This window comes from Aedes albopictus, chromosome 3 (genome assembly GCF_035046485.1).
Source record: "Aedes albopictus strain Foshan chromosome 3, AalbF5, whole genome shotgun sequence".
In the NCBI taxonomy this organism is placed as follows: Eukaryota; Metazoa; Arthropoda; class Insecta; order Diptera; family Culicidae; genus Aedes; species Aedes albopictus.
The window spans coordinates 69246178-69264574 of record NC_085138.1 but is presented as its reverse complement, the minus strand read 5'-3'; the positions used below and the strand labels follow the sequence as shown (position 1 = coordinate 69264574).

Genomic DNA, 18397 nt, shown 5'->3' with positions numbered 1-18397 from the left:
ACTACAAGCTGCTGGACAGACGAAATTGATTATTACCAGCGCTTTTCAATGAAGAGTTTAGAACAAAAAACTTAAAGCAATCGATACCAAGACAGAAAGAAAACAAAAACAAGAACATCCTCTACTAACAAAACGACAGTTGCTAATCAGATACTACTGTTAACAATGCACCACTTATGGCGGTGAGAGGAATTTCCAACTTGATCGGATGAAATAGTATTTTAGCTAACGAGTTGCGTTCGGATATTTTCCTAGTTTCGCGATCTGCATTTACGAGCTTACAACTACCGATGATGATGATGGCGAATCAGGCAGGTACGGTTATGAGTTTGAAGCGTTTTATAGCGCATTTAGTTCACCACTGGACTATCGCACTAGTTTTCGAGACAGTGAAAACGTTAAAAAAAGGGCACGATTGCATCAAATCAACTCGGTGTCTTCAGAGCACTTTTTCAGCATAAATCAAAGAAATAGTGCACCGAAGAGAGATCAACTCGATTTGATGTAATCGCGCACTTTTATTTAAGTTTTCGCACATATGAAGACTGAGTGCGCAGTCCAGTTTGTGCACCAATGCGCAATATAATGGCAAAGATGCAAGAAATATCAGTGGAAACGTGCAAGGGATGGGAAATAATGGGCGAGCGTCTAATTACATGTAAACAAGAGGTAAATCGCAAGTTTTGGAAAAGAAAAATGAACACACATATTGGCAACTTATAATAAAATCAAAATTTGAACCTGGCAAATGCACACAAATGGTTGTTCTTCCATGGGGAACGTCAAGTTGTTCGTTCGGATACAAAGCAACCTCAGACATAAAATCGCAGATTAAAAAATCACCTGATAGTTGAAGCAAAATAAACGTGGAAACAAACACAAACAGATGAGTTTATTATAATAAACACACAATAGGCAAAGTACAACGCAAAGCAATTCTTGCTTGACTCACACTAAAATCACACTCTCACTTTCGTCTTTTGTGAATCGTTTTGCATCACGGCAACATTTGCAAAACAAACAAGCAAATTTAAAATTCGATAATTACTCGAGGTCACACTATAACTCTAATGAATACTGTTCATCGGACGCAAACGCGCTCAAATTAAAATACATTGTCAAAAAATTAGCAATTACAACATAAAACTACGCCTCTTTCGAACTAAACCGAACAAAAGTAAGTGCAACGCTATCCAACTAAAATATCACTTAAAACATACAATCTACTTGAACTTATATCGATACCGTTTAAAAGAACATACATACATACTAAAATAAAAGGCAGTCTTGTACACAAATGGTTTCTAAACAACTAAATCGCAAATCCCATGCGCGCGACTCCGAGATCCCCATAATCCAGCTCCATCAACGTAATAGTAGTACCTAGTAGTAGTAGCATTCAACAACACTGCAAAAGGGACCCCGATCTGGCGCACATTCAGGATTAATCTCCTCGGTTTTTGGCATCCCCGCCGCACCCTCAACAAATCCCACACAGAGAGGGGCGCTATCACACCAAACGCGGGCAGGGCAGGGATCGTTCATATCACTTACGCGCATTTATCACACTAGAATAGAAGGGCATTCATGCTGCTGGCTGATGCCTGATGTAGCTGCTACGTCTTTTCAGCAGTGCGCTTCGGGAAAGATTCTGCAAACAAAATGGAAGGCCAGAGGGACAGAAACAAAACAATAAGGATACTGTCGAGACTTGCTTGAGATGAACTTTGGGACTTCTATCACCACGGGGCGGGGGCCGGTATAGTGCAGTTCGTGTCGGTAGTTTCGAAGTTAGAATTCTACTAGCGTGGGTGATGTTAGGGCATTAGGGCGATGCACAGATGTTAGGCAATTTACCAAACGAGTAAGAAGAATCAGCTACCGCAGCTGGGTTTGGCATCTATTTCATCCGAAAACCGTGCAAGTCTAAGACAAAATTTGGGTTATCAAGAGGTGGTTGTGCTGTCAGATGGGATATCATTATTTCTTTCAAGGCATCTTTTCATTACTGAACTAAACGAAAAAAAAATCCTGTTTCCCGAATTCCCCTGATCTGCTAACGGGTTTTTTAGATGAATCAGAGAATTCAGAGTATAAGGCAAGATTGCGACCATTCATTTGCAAAGATTTACATTCATTTGCTATTATCTAAGTTCAGAAGCATGCTATCGAAAAACAATGTATGGGTGAATTAAAGCTTGTAATTTTATCTGAAAGTTTGCCGAATAACATTGGGGTCGCAAACGTATACCAAAGTCGTGAGCGAGCTGTGAAGGCAACTCTCCACGCGGTGAATGTAAATTATATTCACGCTGTGGAGAGTTGCCTTCACAGCTCGCTCACGACTTTGGTATACGTTTGCGACCCCAATGTTATTCGGCAAACTTTCAGATAAAATTACAAGCTTAAATTCATCCATACATTGTTTTTCGATAGCATGCTTCTGAACTGAGATAATAGCAAATGAATGTAAATCTTTGCAAATGAATGGTCGCAACCTTGGTATAAGGCTTCGGAATTAAGGGTGATTTGTTGACTAATAGACTAGGTTTCGCTGGAGGAATCGGTCGGGTTACCGGGGTCCGGGGACGAGACGACCGGAGAAATCATTGAGTTACGGGAGCGTTTCTGCTGGTAGAATCTAAAGGGCGGCACGGGACCTTTTTGGGAACAGCACATGAATGAAGGAACGGGATAGCCTGCTCCTGCTGAATTACGCAACAGACAACGGGAGGTCCAACGTTTGAAGGTTGTAAAAGCAGGGTCTTTGCTGGAAGAATCACTATCGGAAATGGTTCCTTTTGGGTATGGTAAGACATCGACTTAATCATCAAATTCAAGCAAGCTACTGTTACCATTCCCAGCTCTGATCACAACATCAAAGTAGAAAGTTCGACAACTTTTGTAGTACAGATCCAAAATCGACAATAGTTTACAATACAGCAATCGTGATATTAACGGAAGAGAGTGAAAACAAAGAAACTCCCTTTCGCTGATAAAACTTATTGAAATGATTTACAATATTGGTATTATTATCAATTGAGATTTGGACACAGTTTTTCTCCATGATTTGATGTCAATCAACATCGGATAAAGTGCCTTCATGCCACTCTTCACGTGGCAACAAGCTAGCCCGGAATTCCAACGTCACGCCGGCGAAGCAAATTCTCACGCGAAACGCGAGAAAAAAATCTCTCGTAGAAGCGTCACTCCTGACTTGGGCGCTTCGAACCGGCAAAATACTATAAATAATAAATTTATTAACCCAGCTGTTCGACAACGCCGGTCCGGCCACGACGACGCGAGTTTATTAATAGCCAGCGATGGCAGCAGATACTGTAGGTACTCTGACGCTCCAAAATACAGACAGACCCACAGCCAAGCTAAAAAAGAATCCGTACACAAATTCTCACGCTGCAGGCGCGAAATGCATCAAGTGCAACGCCCATGCCACCATGTTGCAAGAGAGGAAGAATCCAATGCAGCGGGAAACTTGAGGCGATTTAAGGAGGAGGAGAGGGAGGAGGGTCGTGTAAATGTGCCATAATTCATGAATGATTTAAATGTCAAAATATGCGCTAACATGTTAACGGGTGACGACCAGAGACGATTTGATGTACGGCAGAAGTTTACAACTTTACGTTGTATTCCCAGCTGAAACGATTCAAACCTTCAGATTTACAACTCCAATATCATTGTGTTCTGAATTCTTATAAACAATCTGTAACAATTTACTGAATTTTACTTTTTAATTTCAGATTTTATTAGTGAATCTGATATTTTAGTAAACATGAAAGAATTTCAGCTGAAAGTTCTTTTCTATTACACTAAATCAACACCATGAAGACTGCAAGATGTGGTCATATTTTAGCGAATTCATTAATGAACTAGATTTCAGAATTCCATCAGCAAAACTCTATGAATTGGACTAGAAATTACATTTTTTTTGTACGAAAATTTAAAAAAAAAATGTGTTGATCTCTGAGGTTTTAGAAGAATTTTGGAATCCTGTGGGTCTTCTTCCAAATTTTGGACGAGACTCTGCAGTTTCAGCAACATTAACATGAGAGCTAGAAAAAAAACGGTCTAGAAGATGAACGAGTAATTCGACAGAAACTTCGAACTCAAACCAATTTAAAAAAAAAAAAAACAGGAAAATCCAAGCATTTCCGGTAGAACGCATTTTCATAGGATTATCAACCCCCAAGGAAAGCATTAACCCCGTTTGGAAACCACTGCACTATATAGTGATTCGATGGCGATAGTGTGTGAACGTCTGGGCAAAACGAACCGACAACATGACAGGATGATCGCCGAACGATTTGACTTGAAGCATTCAAAATAGGATCACTGCTCTATATACGCTACGTATACGAGAACCGCGCGGCGGCGATATACGTTACGCAATAGCTAGCTGCGCCAATGACAAACTGATGCCTCCTGGATGATGTTCGGCGGGCTAGATTATAGACAAGAATCGCCGTGCGGTGGTAGTACCTCTAGTCTAGTCCGAGAATAATTGTGACAGCTGAGACGACTTTATTACGGCGGCGATGGTCCAAACTACGGCGGCGGTGGTGATGCTGGCGAATACCTCCCTTCATCTCTCAAGGTACTCAACAAAATGGGTTAGGCGCAGAAAAATGTGTATAGGTTAGTCAATAATACAGCTGAGCAAAAAGGAAGAAAAACAGATATGCAGGAAGAAATAAACACAAAAGAGTGTGGGTACTTGAAAGGTTGATTTATTTGCTAACTTAAAACGGGAAAAAAGTCTTCCGGTTAAAACACAGGTTAAAAATTACACTAAAAACTAGAACATACATAAATTAGAATTAAAAGCCATTGTTGTTATTAAGCTTGCTTGCTTTTAAGTTAGGATTTGTTCCGGGGCCGCCCGGGACGGCGACCGAGTTTGGAAACTTGAATCAGTATTTGCGTTGCTTTGTTTTGTACATGGATGGGGAGAAATGCGTGTTCGCATTTCCCTCGCTAACGTAATAACTACAGTAAACTAAATAAAATGGAATCAAGCAAATGTTTCAAATGGTTAGACCTAAATAAAAATGCATTGGTGGATCGGAGTTGGATTGAGTGCGGTTGATAGTGACCGCGGGCTAAGAATGACTTACCAGAAACGTTTCAGTTTTGTTTTCAGTATTTCTAGTTCTGAGACGTCTGGGTGGAGAAAGGTTGGCAGTGAATTTTCTTAAACTCACTCATATGCGTGCATGTAAATCAGTAAATACCACTAGAATAGAATATTTCGAACGTTCCCGAGATAATTTGTCATAGGATAGTACGATTTCTGCTGAAACCGTTGGGAAATCATTAGAAGTTTAATAAAGCTTCTAAATTTTTGATTTATCAATCAAAAGTAAACACTTGCGCTATCCTGACGCCATCTTGCGCTAGAAGGTCACTATTAGCATTTCAATTCAAATATTTTATAAAGATGGTTGCACAAATTCGATTCAAAATAGTCAAACCCCAGAGAGTGGTCAGCATTAGTAGGGTGATTGCACCAGACTGTTTGGATGAAAACGCCAAGATTTTCTTTATCGCCATCTGTTATACCTGATACGAACCTATGTGGCAAAATTTTAAAATAAATAGCTGACACCAAACCTGTGGAATTTCTAAAAAGAGCCCAACTACTACTACTAGAAACTCCCCAATTTAACTATGCACATGCAATTACTACCAAATAATCAATGTTTGCTACATTGAAGGATAGTTCACGACTCAAAAACTTTTCTGACCAAGGATAATCTTCTACGCTTCTATGCTGTCGAATACTATTCCTTTTAAGCTATTTTAAAGTTCACGGAAAAGTGACATTAAACGAAAAACAAAAACCGGTTCACTACCCCGAAATCAATCCAACTCCAACATGATCATTTTTAGCCACAGATGACGCGGCAACATTGAAATTAGATAAAAATGTACAGGCATTCCAACGGAAACGAAATAATTTACACTTACTTAATTACACGAAGAACATAAATACACATTCTTATCCATCACATCAAAGTTTCCTATCGTAAGTGAAACTAAAGCCAAACACGTACCTACGAGGAACGTATCCTCAGGTTTTCCGCGTATCAATCGATTGATCTGATGTGAATAAAAAAAACTATCAACTACATGCTAAAACTGTCAAAATACTGAGATAATTAGATGCTCGCTTGTTCGTGGGGGTGGTGGCGGGAAAACTAAATTAAAAAATAGGCTTCAATGAGTTGTATTTCTTTGTTCTTTTGCTATAAAACAAAAATGTACGAATACGCGGCGGATGCAAATATAGTTACAATAAATCGATTAAGAGTTTAAAATTAAGAGAAAAAAATTGGACGCAATGGTTCTATTAGAGTGCTAACCGCTCTACAACTGTTTCTCTACGATCAAAATAAAAGTATGTTCTGGTAGGGCGCATACTAAACACAATGGAGCATTTCGAGGGAACGAGATCTATAACTTAACGAAACAACTACAAAACGTACATCAATTAATTAGGTGCTAAAACAGCCATACAAGCGGCTGTCGCTTCGTTTAATCGTCATGGTACCGCCGCGCGAATGATGAGTAGTGTGTGGCTGGCTTACAGCTCTTCTCCTAACAAGCGCGCCCTCGCGTTCGCAGTCTAATGATTTGCTATTACACATACACAATACAAGAGAGCTATTCATCACGTTTCCCATCCACTATCTAATAGAGCACACACACACCGCCCGCAATCGCTTTACAGCCCCGTAAGAAACTATCATACACCAGAGGGTGGCGGCTATCTTCGCCTTGCGCTTGCGAATTACTGATCCGATTGCATTACTCGTCTCTATTAACCTACAACAACGCTTTGATGTGGTGTACCATTATCGTTTGTATCATATGTAGATCGAACTAAGATAGTGGAAAGAGGTGAAACAATCGACTTGCGGTATGCAGCTATAAAGAACAAAGGTATGCCTACTAATAGATCTTTTAAGTAACGTTTTGGAATGGACAAGAGCACTTTGTATGCAGAGAAATAGTAGTTATTTCGAGTAGAGTATACTAAATTATTGCTACCGTTACGAAACCTAAGTTTTTAAAATCAAGTATTTCTCACTGCTTTGTTTTTGGAAGCTTAGTGTTGGAGTATAGTGTGTTTACCGTTTTACATACATGTAGTCTCCGACATTCCCGAATTTATGTTTCGCTAAAACACATTACTACTGTTTTTTTTTTACAAACAAACGTTAGACTATGCGTTAAAATGAACTGAATGTGGGTTACTGTTACACATATTACGCGCTGCGCGTATAAACACAGGATGTTAGCAGGCGCGTAATTGTCCGGATGAATCTAGGGTGTGTGTATGTTGTTACATATAGAAAGGATATCTAAACTTGCTTTGTATCACACTTTTGCAAAGTGTTATTATGCTTGCCCCATACACACACAAAATCGAAATAAACATACATGAACCGTTATGGGCTTTTTAAAATACAGGTATACAGTCGCAATTTTTAAATTTATGTTACTCGCGGTGAGAAAGCACTAAGAGCATACTCTAATGAGAAGAAGTAGGGAAAGTAGTGGAAAATTATACATACATTCCCATGCCGTACATCGAACCCCAATCGACGCCCTGGAAGCTGGACATGTCGACGTTGGCCAGGCTGTAGCCCTGGTAGGGATTACCAGCGGTGGCGGCGGCTAGCTGATGAGCCGGCATGAGCTGGTGGGTCGCTGCAGGGTTCGCTTGTTGCTGCTGGGCTTGCGTGGCCGGCTGAGCGGTGTGACCCGCCATCTGGGTGGCATGCTGGTGCTGGTGCTGATGCTGTTGGCTGGCAGCGGCCGCGGCGGCAGCCTGGGCATTCACGGCGGCGGTCGTCAGCTGATGATTCGATGCATTGGCGGCGGCGGCGGACGCTGCGTGGGCGGCGGCAGCTGAGGGCATGGGATATGGCGAATATCTGGAACAGAGGAATGTCGATTAAAAATTTAATAGAATCGGTTACATTCAGGATCACTTATTTTCTACTCCAGTGATTCTACTGTATTTAGTTAGCTTCATACGTCTTTCAGAGTTATGGCAAACTACTACCAAATGATTTTATATCAAACAACTGTAGGCCAAACGGAATTATGCCAAACCAACTAGACTCATTTCTAAAATGTTGAGGATTTGTATCTCGTATCATTCAATAAGTAATGTAAATATTATTTCAGTTAACAATTGTGTCACCCCCAAGCCCACTTACCTGAAACTATGCAACGTGGGAGGATATGTGGTGAACATCTTGCCAAAACCATTCTGCACCTGCATCGCGGCGGCAGCTGCAGCCGCTTGGGCGGCCTGCGCCTGTGCCTGTACCATCAGCGGGTTGGCCAGTTGGCTGACCAGTGGCGAAGCTTGAGCGGCTGCTGCCTGAGCGGCCCCAACCAAACGTGCTGCGGTTGGCGTCGCAATCGGTAGTCCCAGATTTCCCAGGATGATTCGCTTCTGCAGCAGCTGCTGGGCAGTAGGCGTCACGGCTTCCTTCGGTTGAGCCTTCTTGCATTCGACCTTCTTGTTCTTGATGGTGTGGAAGTGGATCTCGCACACCCGATCCACCACATCCTCGTTTTCAAACGTCACGAACCCGAACCCGCGGTGACGTTTCGTCTGCTGGTCCATCAGCATGACCGTTTCGTCAACCTTGCCGAACTGGCTGAAGTACTGTCTGACCTCTTCGGCCGATGTGTCCTGCGAGACGCCTCCCACGAAGATTTTCTTCGTTTTGTTCGACTGGGTCTTCGGGCGGTTCTTCGGTGTGGCATGCTTGGGATCGATTTTCTTCCCATCCAAAGTGTGGATTGGCACCTTGAGAACTTTGTCTACGCTATTTGGTTCCTGGAATGTGATGAATCCAAATCCCCGACTCCGCTAAAATTCACAAAAATAGTCAGATCAGTTACCTATATTCACAAGTCATCATCCCATATCGCTTACCTGTGTGATGGGATCCTTCATGATCAACACATCTGTCACTTTACCGAACATTCCGAAGTACTCGCTGAGCTTCTCGGACGACGTCTGCCAACTGAGTCCACCGACAAACAGCTTTCCCGGCGCGGGATCGCTGCTGCTGTTTGGTGTCGATCGGCCCGACGAGCTTCCATTGGTGGAACCGGCTTTGGAGGTGTTGGTGGCAGCGTTACTGACGAGCGATGATAGTTGGCAATTTGATTGGAGCTGTTTCTGTTCTTGCTGTTGCACCTGTTGCTGTTGTTGTTGCTGTTGCTGCAGCTGCTGTTGCTGTAGTTGTTGCTGCTGCTGTTGTTGTTGCTGTTGATCTCTGCGCATGGGGGCGAAACGGTATTGATTTATTGTTTCGGTTCAACGGCGAGTCGAAATTGGGAGCACACCTAGAGCAATAAAGCGAAAGAGGGGGGACACTCGAAGTACACTTACCTGTTCTGCTGGGCAACGACGGCTGCGGCGGCGGCTTGTGGTGTGAGAAGGTTTGCTGTTTTGATTGGCACCAGCGCGTTGTGTAGGTCATGCTCAAGCAATCCGGTTGTGTCCAAGGTTCCGGCACTGCAGAAAAAAAGGCGAAACAAATGAAAGCGAAAATTAGATACGGTTCGGCCGACTGACTGAGTGTTGTGTTCTATAGTCTAGTGTGTAGGAAACTTATGTCAACACGCACGTGACAATAAAATCGAACTCTTTTTTCCCTATTTCAGGTTATCCCACTGGTCGTCATCATTGGAGCTACCATAACGGGTCTCCTTGGGTACTGTACGTACGCTTCGCTCACCCGTCCAGATGTTAGGTGGGTAGCGTGGAGCCAGTTTGTGCGCTGGTCGAGTTAGAATATGATTGACCAATCAATTTCGCTTATTTGCGTTTTTTTGTGTTTGTTTTTATTACACAGTCTCAACAAGAAAACCTACGAATGGGATACCATGGACGTCATGAATCCAAAGAAGTTGAAGGTAAGTGTGGATGTAAATTTGCATTAAAAATAGGATTATAAGCTAGCATTGACAAAGGGGAACTGCCGGCTTCGGCAGAAAGAGCAGCAACTAAAGTTATCTAATCTCACAAAATCTTTTTTTGTAGTATATAATATGACGGAAATCAATCGAAAATATGGAGCACCAAAAATAGTATCATTTTCCAACGACTTCTTCCGAGAAGCAACTGAGTCCAACGTTAGACTTGCTTCTGAATTAATATCGAAAAAGTATTATTTTATATACTTAGGTAATTTGAACTCAGTTAGAAGTAAGATCCAAAGTGACAGGCTTTCAGTCTTGGGAGGACTTTGTACGTCAAAACCAGATTACGTTCTACTGGGAATATGAAGTCGAAATTGTTAAACGCGATATACAGGTTCAATAAACTGTATTGAGTTAAACAAAATAACGATTCCTAGGATCATGAGGCGGTTATAGCCGAAATTGTAAACGCGAGGATATTCAGCAAGACGATGCTGAGGATTGTCTGAATTCTAATCACGATTCTGAAACTTTCAGAAATGGAAGTTTTCTTGACTTCTTTGGGCATGAAGTATCTTTGTGTATGGTATGTAAACAAATGCGAAAAAGGGAAAAAAGGCAATAAATGCTCTCAGTTAAAAATAGTCCCAAAGGTCATAAAACACTAAGCCGAAAAGCAGAAAAAATCTCAGTTGAGATGTTTCGCTATGAACAAGAAGAAGTTTTCAAGAATTCAGGACAAACTCATCCACAATCGTACATTTGATGAGTGAGTCTGGCACCTCCTGAAACAACACCCCTTAGTTCAAGGCTGAACACCTGCCAGCAACAATAAATAGGTACTAGCGGGCAATATAACGGCACGGACTAGTGAGTGCCTCGAAAACTAATATCGTCTCCAAGGGTTGCATGTTTGGTGGCAATCATAACGAGTAGGATATTTTCATCGGGGCAACTCCCACCACTGCAACCCCGGACGGCTGCAAAGCGGGGAGCAGTGTTGTAGCACACTGTTGCTTTCACTCTGTGCTGGCCGACACCTTGGGAGGTGTGGTAAAGGATCCAAGGGTGGTAAAAATACAATACAGAATACATATTGAGGTCACCGCACCCGCACCACAACCCTTTCCGATAGTTTAGAGAGAGACTAGAGAACTGTGACTGGTGGCGGGTGGCAATTGTTTGCGTTAGGTAATTTAAGGTGCGACGATGTTGTTCCATTAGAACAATAAAAAAGTGTTAGATTGATCCACCTAGTGGTGGGAGTGCCTTTCCGTCGACGTAAGACGAAGTGTTTCTGATTCCTGAGAATACTTTATTTAAAAAAGCAAGAATTTTATTAAAGCCATCATCGATTTGGGAAACTTATCGATGGCACATAATCCGACGTTATGTTCAACGTATAGGCAAAGCTGAAAAATATCAGATTTCTCACTTGACTGTTTGAGCACCTTCTGGAGGCTCAAGGCTCAATATCAAGACGATTATTACAAGCAAGGATATAACTTTTTTATCACAGATCACTTGACGGTCTTTGAGCTTTTCCTACAAACTTTAGGCCACTCTAAATTAAAAAAAAAACCATCGCGCAACAATGGTCCACTGCACGAATGGTGGCACGAATGCTGGCCTGCTTACTCCCACCGAAATTTTCCATCCCAAATGTGGTCTCAGCCTATTTTCTTGCTAACCGATCCTCAGGTTATTAAGAAAGCCTCGGTTTGACGTGTCGCATGCATGGGTTTGAATCACTTTTACATTTGCCCACATCCGGCGGAACAGGTTCCGGAGCACTACCGGTTGTCCCAAATGTGGTCTGAGACTATTTTCTTGCTAACCGTTTATCAGGTTTTCAAAAACGACGCGTTATTATGTGTCGCATGCATGGGTTTGGTTTCATTTCGCATTTGGCCACTTCCGGCGGGACACCGGACACCTAGCTCCGGAATACCACCGGTAGTCCTAGATGTGGTCTGAGGCTATTTTTATGCAGACCGTTTTTTACGCTATCGTACAAGCCGCTATTTAAAGTGCCGCATGCATGGGTTTGGTTCCCTTCTACATTTGACCACCTCCGGCGGGACACCCGGAACCGGTTCCGAGATACTATTGGTTTTCCCAAATATGGCCTGTGATTTTTTTTCTCATCAATCGTTCATCAGGTAACCTAGTGCCAAGGGGCCAGACACGTACAATTCTTGGCTTAGTATATTATAGTATACTGAAATATATTAGTGCATCGCAGCAAACTCTGCGGCCGATTTTTTCGATAAACAATGTTTGTTTTTTGATTCATCTGTCACAGCTTTGATTTCAGCCAGTATGATTACTTTGATGGTAATACATTAATATACAATAATATATTAATATACCGCAAATACACTAATATACTTCTATTACACTCATTATGCTAATACGTGTCTGGCCCCTTGCCTAGTGCTGTGTGCGTTCAAAACGCAAACATCAAATGCGGGAACACCCAATGCGATAAGATTATCTAACAAGTCACCCGATGTCAGCGGGAGCTTTTGGATCCTAGGTTGGCGGTGACATTGACAATGGTTGCTAAGTTGCCTTTGGTAACATTGTGTTACCGCGTTGAACACCATTTGCATCCTGAACGCACACAACAATAATAAGCCATTCGATGCGTTGCATGTATGGGTTTACTTCTCTTAAACATTTAACTATTTCCAATGGGACACCCGGATCCGGTTCCGGAACACTACCGATTGTCCCAAACACGGTCTGAGAATATTTTCTTGCAAACCGTTTTTTAGGTTATCTAAAGAACCGTGATTTGATGTATCGCATTCATGGTTTTGGTTCACTTCTGTAATTGGCCACTTTCGGTGGAACACCCAGAACCCACTCTGGAACCCTGCCAGTAGTTTCTGATGTGGTCTAAGCCTATTTTCTTGCTAACCGTTCATCAAGTTACCGAAAAAGCCGCGATTTGATGTGTCGCATGCACGGGTTTGGTTCATTTTTTACATTTGGGCCCTTTCGGGCGGGACACCCGGAACCGGTTCCGGAACACTACCAGTTCAGATATGGTTTGAAACCATTTTTCTGCTTACTGTTGAATTCAATAATTGTAAGAGTTTTGACTCCTTATTCGGCTTTAGAATTGATTGAGCGGAGGATGCAATTTTCTATTCTTACAAAGTTCAATTAGATGCTGATAAATTTTGTCCCGAAGTGGAATTTTATTTTATTTATGCATATAAGTTTTTTTTATATTTGGAAGTTAGTTAACTTCAAGTTAAAATTAGTTGAGCAAAATTCTGTCACAAAGTTTTAAGGAGATTCATCAGATATTAGTTTTGCAAAAAATCTTTAGGCAATATTTCAATTGCTACCGATATTATCCACAAAAGTTGTTTCAAAGTGAACAATTTGACCCCGAAATACTTCCCATAAGAGCAAGTTTGGTGAAATACCTATATGAAAAAAAAGAATTAAAATTAAGCTTTCTACTTGCCAGTAAAACAAAAAACAAAAAAAGGAAACAATACCTATCTCAGCGAAGCACCAATAAAAGTAAATCAAACGATTCCAAACGGGGTGCGTCCCAAGCATTTAGGTAAAAGCTGGTACAATCAAGCATGAGCTCGCCTTCGCAAGAAACGGATGTACCTACTGGAATCTGCAAAGGACATCGAACTCTGCAAATCATTCTAGCAACCTATCCCCTGCTATTCGAGCACAGGCTAAAATAAACATGTGTATGTGTGCCGCCCGCCGGTGCCGAAGTGTTGGAATGATTTACCGGAAGCTTTCTTGCCGGAATTAATTGTTCCAAATTGGCGACTGTGCCCACACCCGAATCCTGTTCCAATTTCTAATTGCACTTCTTTCTCGAATCTGCGCGTGCCGTACCCGTACGCTAGCCAGCAGTAACGGGACCATTGAATGATGATGACGACGGCCGTTGAAGATGATGGTAGGACATTCTCCTGGCTGCTAGTGCTGGTGCTGGTGGTTCCCCGACAGGCCGGGGAATTTTTCCCATTGTCTGCGCGCCGAATCGAGTGTTACTTCACCACCACAAGGCACGACCGGAGGAGTATGCGCCTTCGGTCCTGTCGGATATCGATTTTCAACCGGGCAGACCCACAGCGAACGGGTGTCCTCGTAGTCTTTGAGACAGCGGAGATATCCTGTTTCTAGTAGCTGGAACTGTTCCCAGCATTCGAGATACGTTAGGGGGAGATTGCTTGTAAAACAGGTTTCTGCTTCGAAGCCGAGAAAATGAATGGATTGAATTGATTGAGCTATTTTATGGGTAGGGTGACGGAATCGTTAAATTTAACATTTCGATGTACTGTTAAGCGGATGGTAACCCTGGTTGTAGGACATTCGCCATCCACATACAAATGCATTTGGAACGCGCGTACGCGTATCGCAAGGCATAATCTCGTAAACAGGACAAAATCTTCGCCGAAGCGGTCCTGTCCCTTCGGCAGAGCGCATGCTTGGTTGCGGGTGAACCGTCACTGTATGCGTACACGTCTCGGATATTCCGTTGTACGTGTTGTCATGACACCACCGGGAAATCAGCCGGATAAAGGGAACCATCCCTAGTCGTTTCAGTAGACTCGAAGTGTTCATACGTTGGCTCCTTAACTGTCGACCCTAGAACGCCTTCGCTCCACTCCTGCTATGTGGAGCTGAGGCCAGACTCCAGTGAAAGTTTGCCACGAGCAACGGCAGTTCAGAAGGATTAATTTTATCCACCAACCACTGTGCTACCGAAGGAATATTCGAGCCTGATGGAAGACTAATTCGTGCTTTCGTGGATCTCGAACCGAGGAAAATGTAAAATCGATTCCAGTCACGCCCTAGTTCGAAAAAGTGTCATTCCTCTCTTCGTCAGTGGGACAGTGCCCAGATAGCGATAGCGACCAAGCAATGACTTCCCATCGTCCCGCGCAGTCCCGGCGGATGTTTCACCTAGTGCCATCCGCGATTTTGCTAGAAACCGATTATATTGTCCTGTCACAGCAGTACTGTTACTAATTTACTGTTGTTTCGGGACATTTACATTGATTCTAGCCGTCACAACGGGATGCAAAACCAGCCGGAGGACCCATTCGAGTGTGTGTCACAGTGGACAAACGATATCCTTTCATTCCTTAACAGGTTGACCGTACTGTCTACGGCCAGGAGCGCTCTGTGGATTATGACCGCTGAACGATGGATTACTAGATACATGGTTCATTAATATGAATGACGGGGGAGTGGATCAGTTTTGGATCGGAGCTCGAGTTCAAAGTCAACTAGCGGTGATTGATTCAAGATGGCGTCCGGTACTGAGAAAAATTCTACGCACCCTGGGAAACGATTCTTGGAAGTGGAGAACTTTAGGGAATCATTTACTTCTTATTTTCCCAAAAAGTTAATCAAGTTTTTCACTTGAAGACGAAATGCAATTAGCCATGGTGAAGCTAACTGAAATACTGGAGATAATTGTGAGAAGCATTATTAACCTTAACCTATGCCCAACGCTCCTATACCGGTTATTGATTTTTCCGACCAATTTCGTCACAGGCCAGAACGCCATTTTGTACGTGCCAAGATGCAATTATCAGAATGGAAAAACGCAACAGTGCGATTCCGTTTGGCTCGCCGAGCACATTCGACAAATTAGTCCAATGTTACCCTAGTAGACAAAACGATTAAAAGTTAATACAGTGCACGAAATGTGAAATCCGACCCGTAAATATCACGAAACGACGATGACCTTTGTGTGCCTTTACGAGGACCCAGAAGGACACATTTTTGGTTCTCATCTCATAACTTCCGGTACGCGACGGAAGGAATTCGCGAACCAAAACCAATTATCGATCAGGTGTCGTTTGGGAGGCGCAGCGCAGCCCCTTTTGCCCGAACCGAGCGGAAAATTTACTTATTAAATTTAAACTCAGCTACGCCACCCTCCTCAAACACACGCATACACCCACCCAGCGGCTATAAAATTCTGTGTAAACAACATGTTTGCTCCCACAGTTCCACCCTCATCGCTCCCTGTTCGGGATGATGTGGCGAATCCGTATCAATTTTCGCTCATACGTCATTGCATTGTAGCAAACGCCCGACCGGATGTCAATTCCGAAAAAAAAGTATATCCACCCCTATGAGGAGGATACATTGCATGAGTGTTCTGTTCTCCTCGCGGATAAACGGTTACGGCTCATAGGAAACGCTCACACACATTACGGCCCGGTCGTCCTCGACCCCGACGCCTTTCGTTATTTATAGATTGTGGCAGCGGTTCCCAAGCGATTTGATTAACGATGTCGCCATGAACTTGATGGGATGGTTCGTCTCCTTTTTCTTCCTTTTATTCCAAGAGGAACAGAGCCTGTTTCTTCAATATTGTAAGAGCTTCTTCTTCTTCTTTATGGCTTTACGCCCCCACTGAGACTTGGCCTGTCTCGCTTCAACTTAATGTTCTTTGAGCACTTCCACAGTTATTAATTGAAGGGCTTTCTTTGCCTGCCATTGCATGAATTTGTATATTGTGAGGCAACTTCAATAATAGACTATGCCCAGGGAGTCGAGAAAACTTTTCCCGACCGGAACGGGAATCGAACCCACCGTTTCCGGATTGGCGATCCATAGCCTTAACTACTAGGCTAACTGGGGACCCCAACATTTAAGATTATTGTATAAAAAAATACTCAGTGGTAGCTCTCATAGCCACAGTTCACAAAGTTTTCAGTAGATACAATTTTTCAATTGGAACAATTAGGATATGAAATCAGTGACATTCTACAGAATGTGGTTGGTTCTAGCAAAACATTGTCACATCCTTAAATCCCTGGTTACCTCCCGACCAAAAGTTCAGAGTAACCCCCTCAAAACACAGTAATTTTATAAGCCTATATCGCCGCCAATTTGCATCCGATTTTAAAATTTGGATCTCATTCAAAAGATGTCATTATTTATACAAAACTTAAAAAAATATATGAAGATTTTGTCCAAAGTCGCATTATTTTGAAAAATGTAAATTGAAAAAGGCAGTGTAACTAGAAATTTGATCGACCGAATTTTGAGCAGGAAATAAAATTATCGATCATGATTGAACGAAAATATTGGTTTTCTCTTTTTTTTCGCCATTTTGTATTGCCGTCGCTACTGATGGTAGTAGCTTGTATGAGGCTCGCTCCTCGAGCAGCGCTTGTGTAGTCGACTGGTTATGATTATAGACACTATAGATTCCATAGACTCGCGGAGGCGAAGACAACTGTAGCCAAACGAACTGTCAGTTCGTGTAGCCAAACGAGCATGACGTCACGATTCTAATAGGGACAATGGATTGGGTGACGTCATATTCGCTCAGTACACTCTAAATTCATGGTAAAACACACTAAAATCGTATTGCTCAACCATGTCTCCGCGAGTCTATGGAATCTTAAGTGTCTATAGCTATGATGTGCGCAAAGACACATGTTTGTAGAAGCTGTAGATTCGACTTCCGTTTGCGACACAATTTTGGATATTTGCTTTGTGATAATTATTACGATAACTGTTCAAGCGCTGAAGTTGGATAGCAAAAAGGAAAAGCGATTTCCAGGTTTTGTACCTCTCTCATTTGTCGTGCACAACAGCAACGACCAATTTTTTTTCTCGCAAAAAAGGCATGAAAAAATTGTAGGTTGCTCTTAAAATGACAATTTTTGCCTCATTTCGCTAAAAGTTTCTATTCCTGATTTTGAAAGGAGAGCATTTATATAATTAATTATCTATCAGTTTTCAACTGCTTAAGAAAAAAGATATTTAGTACATGAACTATTGATGTCATTCACTATAATTTAAATAAAATGTCTGCTTTTTGAAAAGCATTTTTTTAAATGACATATCACCCTTATTTATTTCAGAAAAACACATGGTTCATCAAATACTTTTCTTTTAAACCACACAGTTAAAAAATGTTACATCATATAAGCTGTAACAAAAGGACCCCGTCATATCGCACAGATTTTTCCATCAATTTATAACTTTACATCTTGCTCTCAGTATGAAGCTTGTGTTCAACATTCCACATTCCAACATTCCAAGAAGTTCTTCAATGTAAATTTTAGTGAAATGGAACAGAAGTTTGTATGCTGAATTTGTCTATGTCGTTTGTAAATTTCAGAAATTTTTGCTATGCAGCTAATATCTAGTGAATTAATCAAAATTTGTTAAAACAGCATATTAGAAGTATTTTTGTCATTTTGCTTCAACACAAATGGCTCGTTTAAGAACTATGCAACAAGAAAATAAACAGTTAGTCAACATTTTTATACGAAAAACAGCAAAGTGACCGTTCATAAACCACGTCGACTTTGGGGGTGTGTTCTGGCCAATGTCTATGCTGCATACAAATTTTAAAATTTGTATTTGAACAAAATAGGGGAGGACAGAAGTCCGAGAT

The 18397-nt window shown here is 42.0% G+C and overlaps 2 protein-coding genes across 5 annotated transcripts in view; one reads left to right on the top strand and one right to left on the bottom strand.

Annotated features, from left to right (window-relative positions):
* The window catches only part of LOC109400186 (RNA-binding protein Musashi homolog 2), a 185621-nt gene that overhangs the window by 16220 nt on the left and 151004 nt on the right, over nt 1-18397 (bottom strand). For 2 of the 3 annotated variants that reach the window (XM_062858382.1, XM_029872189.2), the window contains 4 exons: nt 9440-9565; nt 8978-9323; nt 8247-8911; nt 7596-7958 (listed from right to left, as the gene is read on the bottom strand). In XM_062858382.1, coding sequence (XP_062714366.1) covers nt 7596-7958; nt 8247-8911; nt 8978-9323; nt 9440-9565 — 1500 coding nt within the window. Of the gene's footprint in view, nt 1-578; nt 1652-7595; nt 7959-8246; nt 8912-8977; nt 9324-9439; nt 9566-18397 lie in introns of those variants that run through there. The other variant, XM_029872186.2, reaches the window with a different exon arrangement.
* The window catches only part of LOC109427107 (uncharacterized), a 105716-nt gene that overhangs the window by 37670 nt on the left and 49649 nt on the right, over nt 1-18397 (top strand). For both annotated transcript variants that reach the window (XM_029872289.2, XM_029872281.2), the window contains exons 4-5: nt 9715-9803; nt 9906-9966. In XM_029872289.2, coding sequence (XP_029728149.1) covers nt 9715-9803; nt 9906-9966 — 150 coding nt within the window. The remainder of the gene's footprint in view (nt 1-9714; nt 9804-9905; nt 9967-18397) is intronic.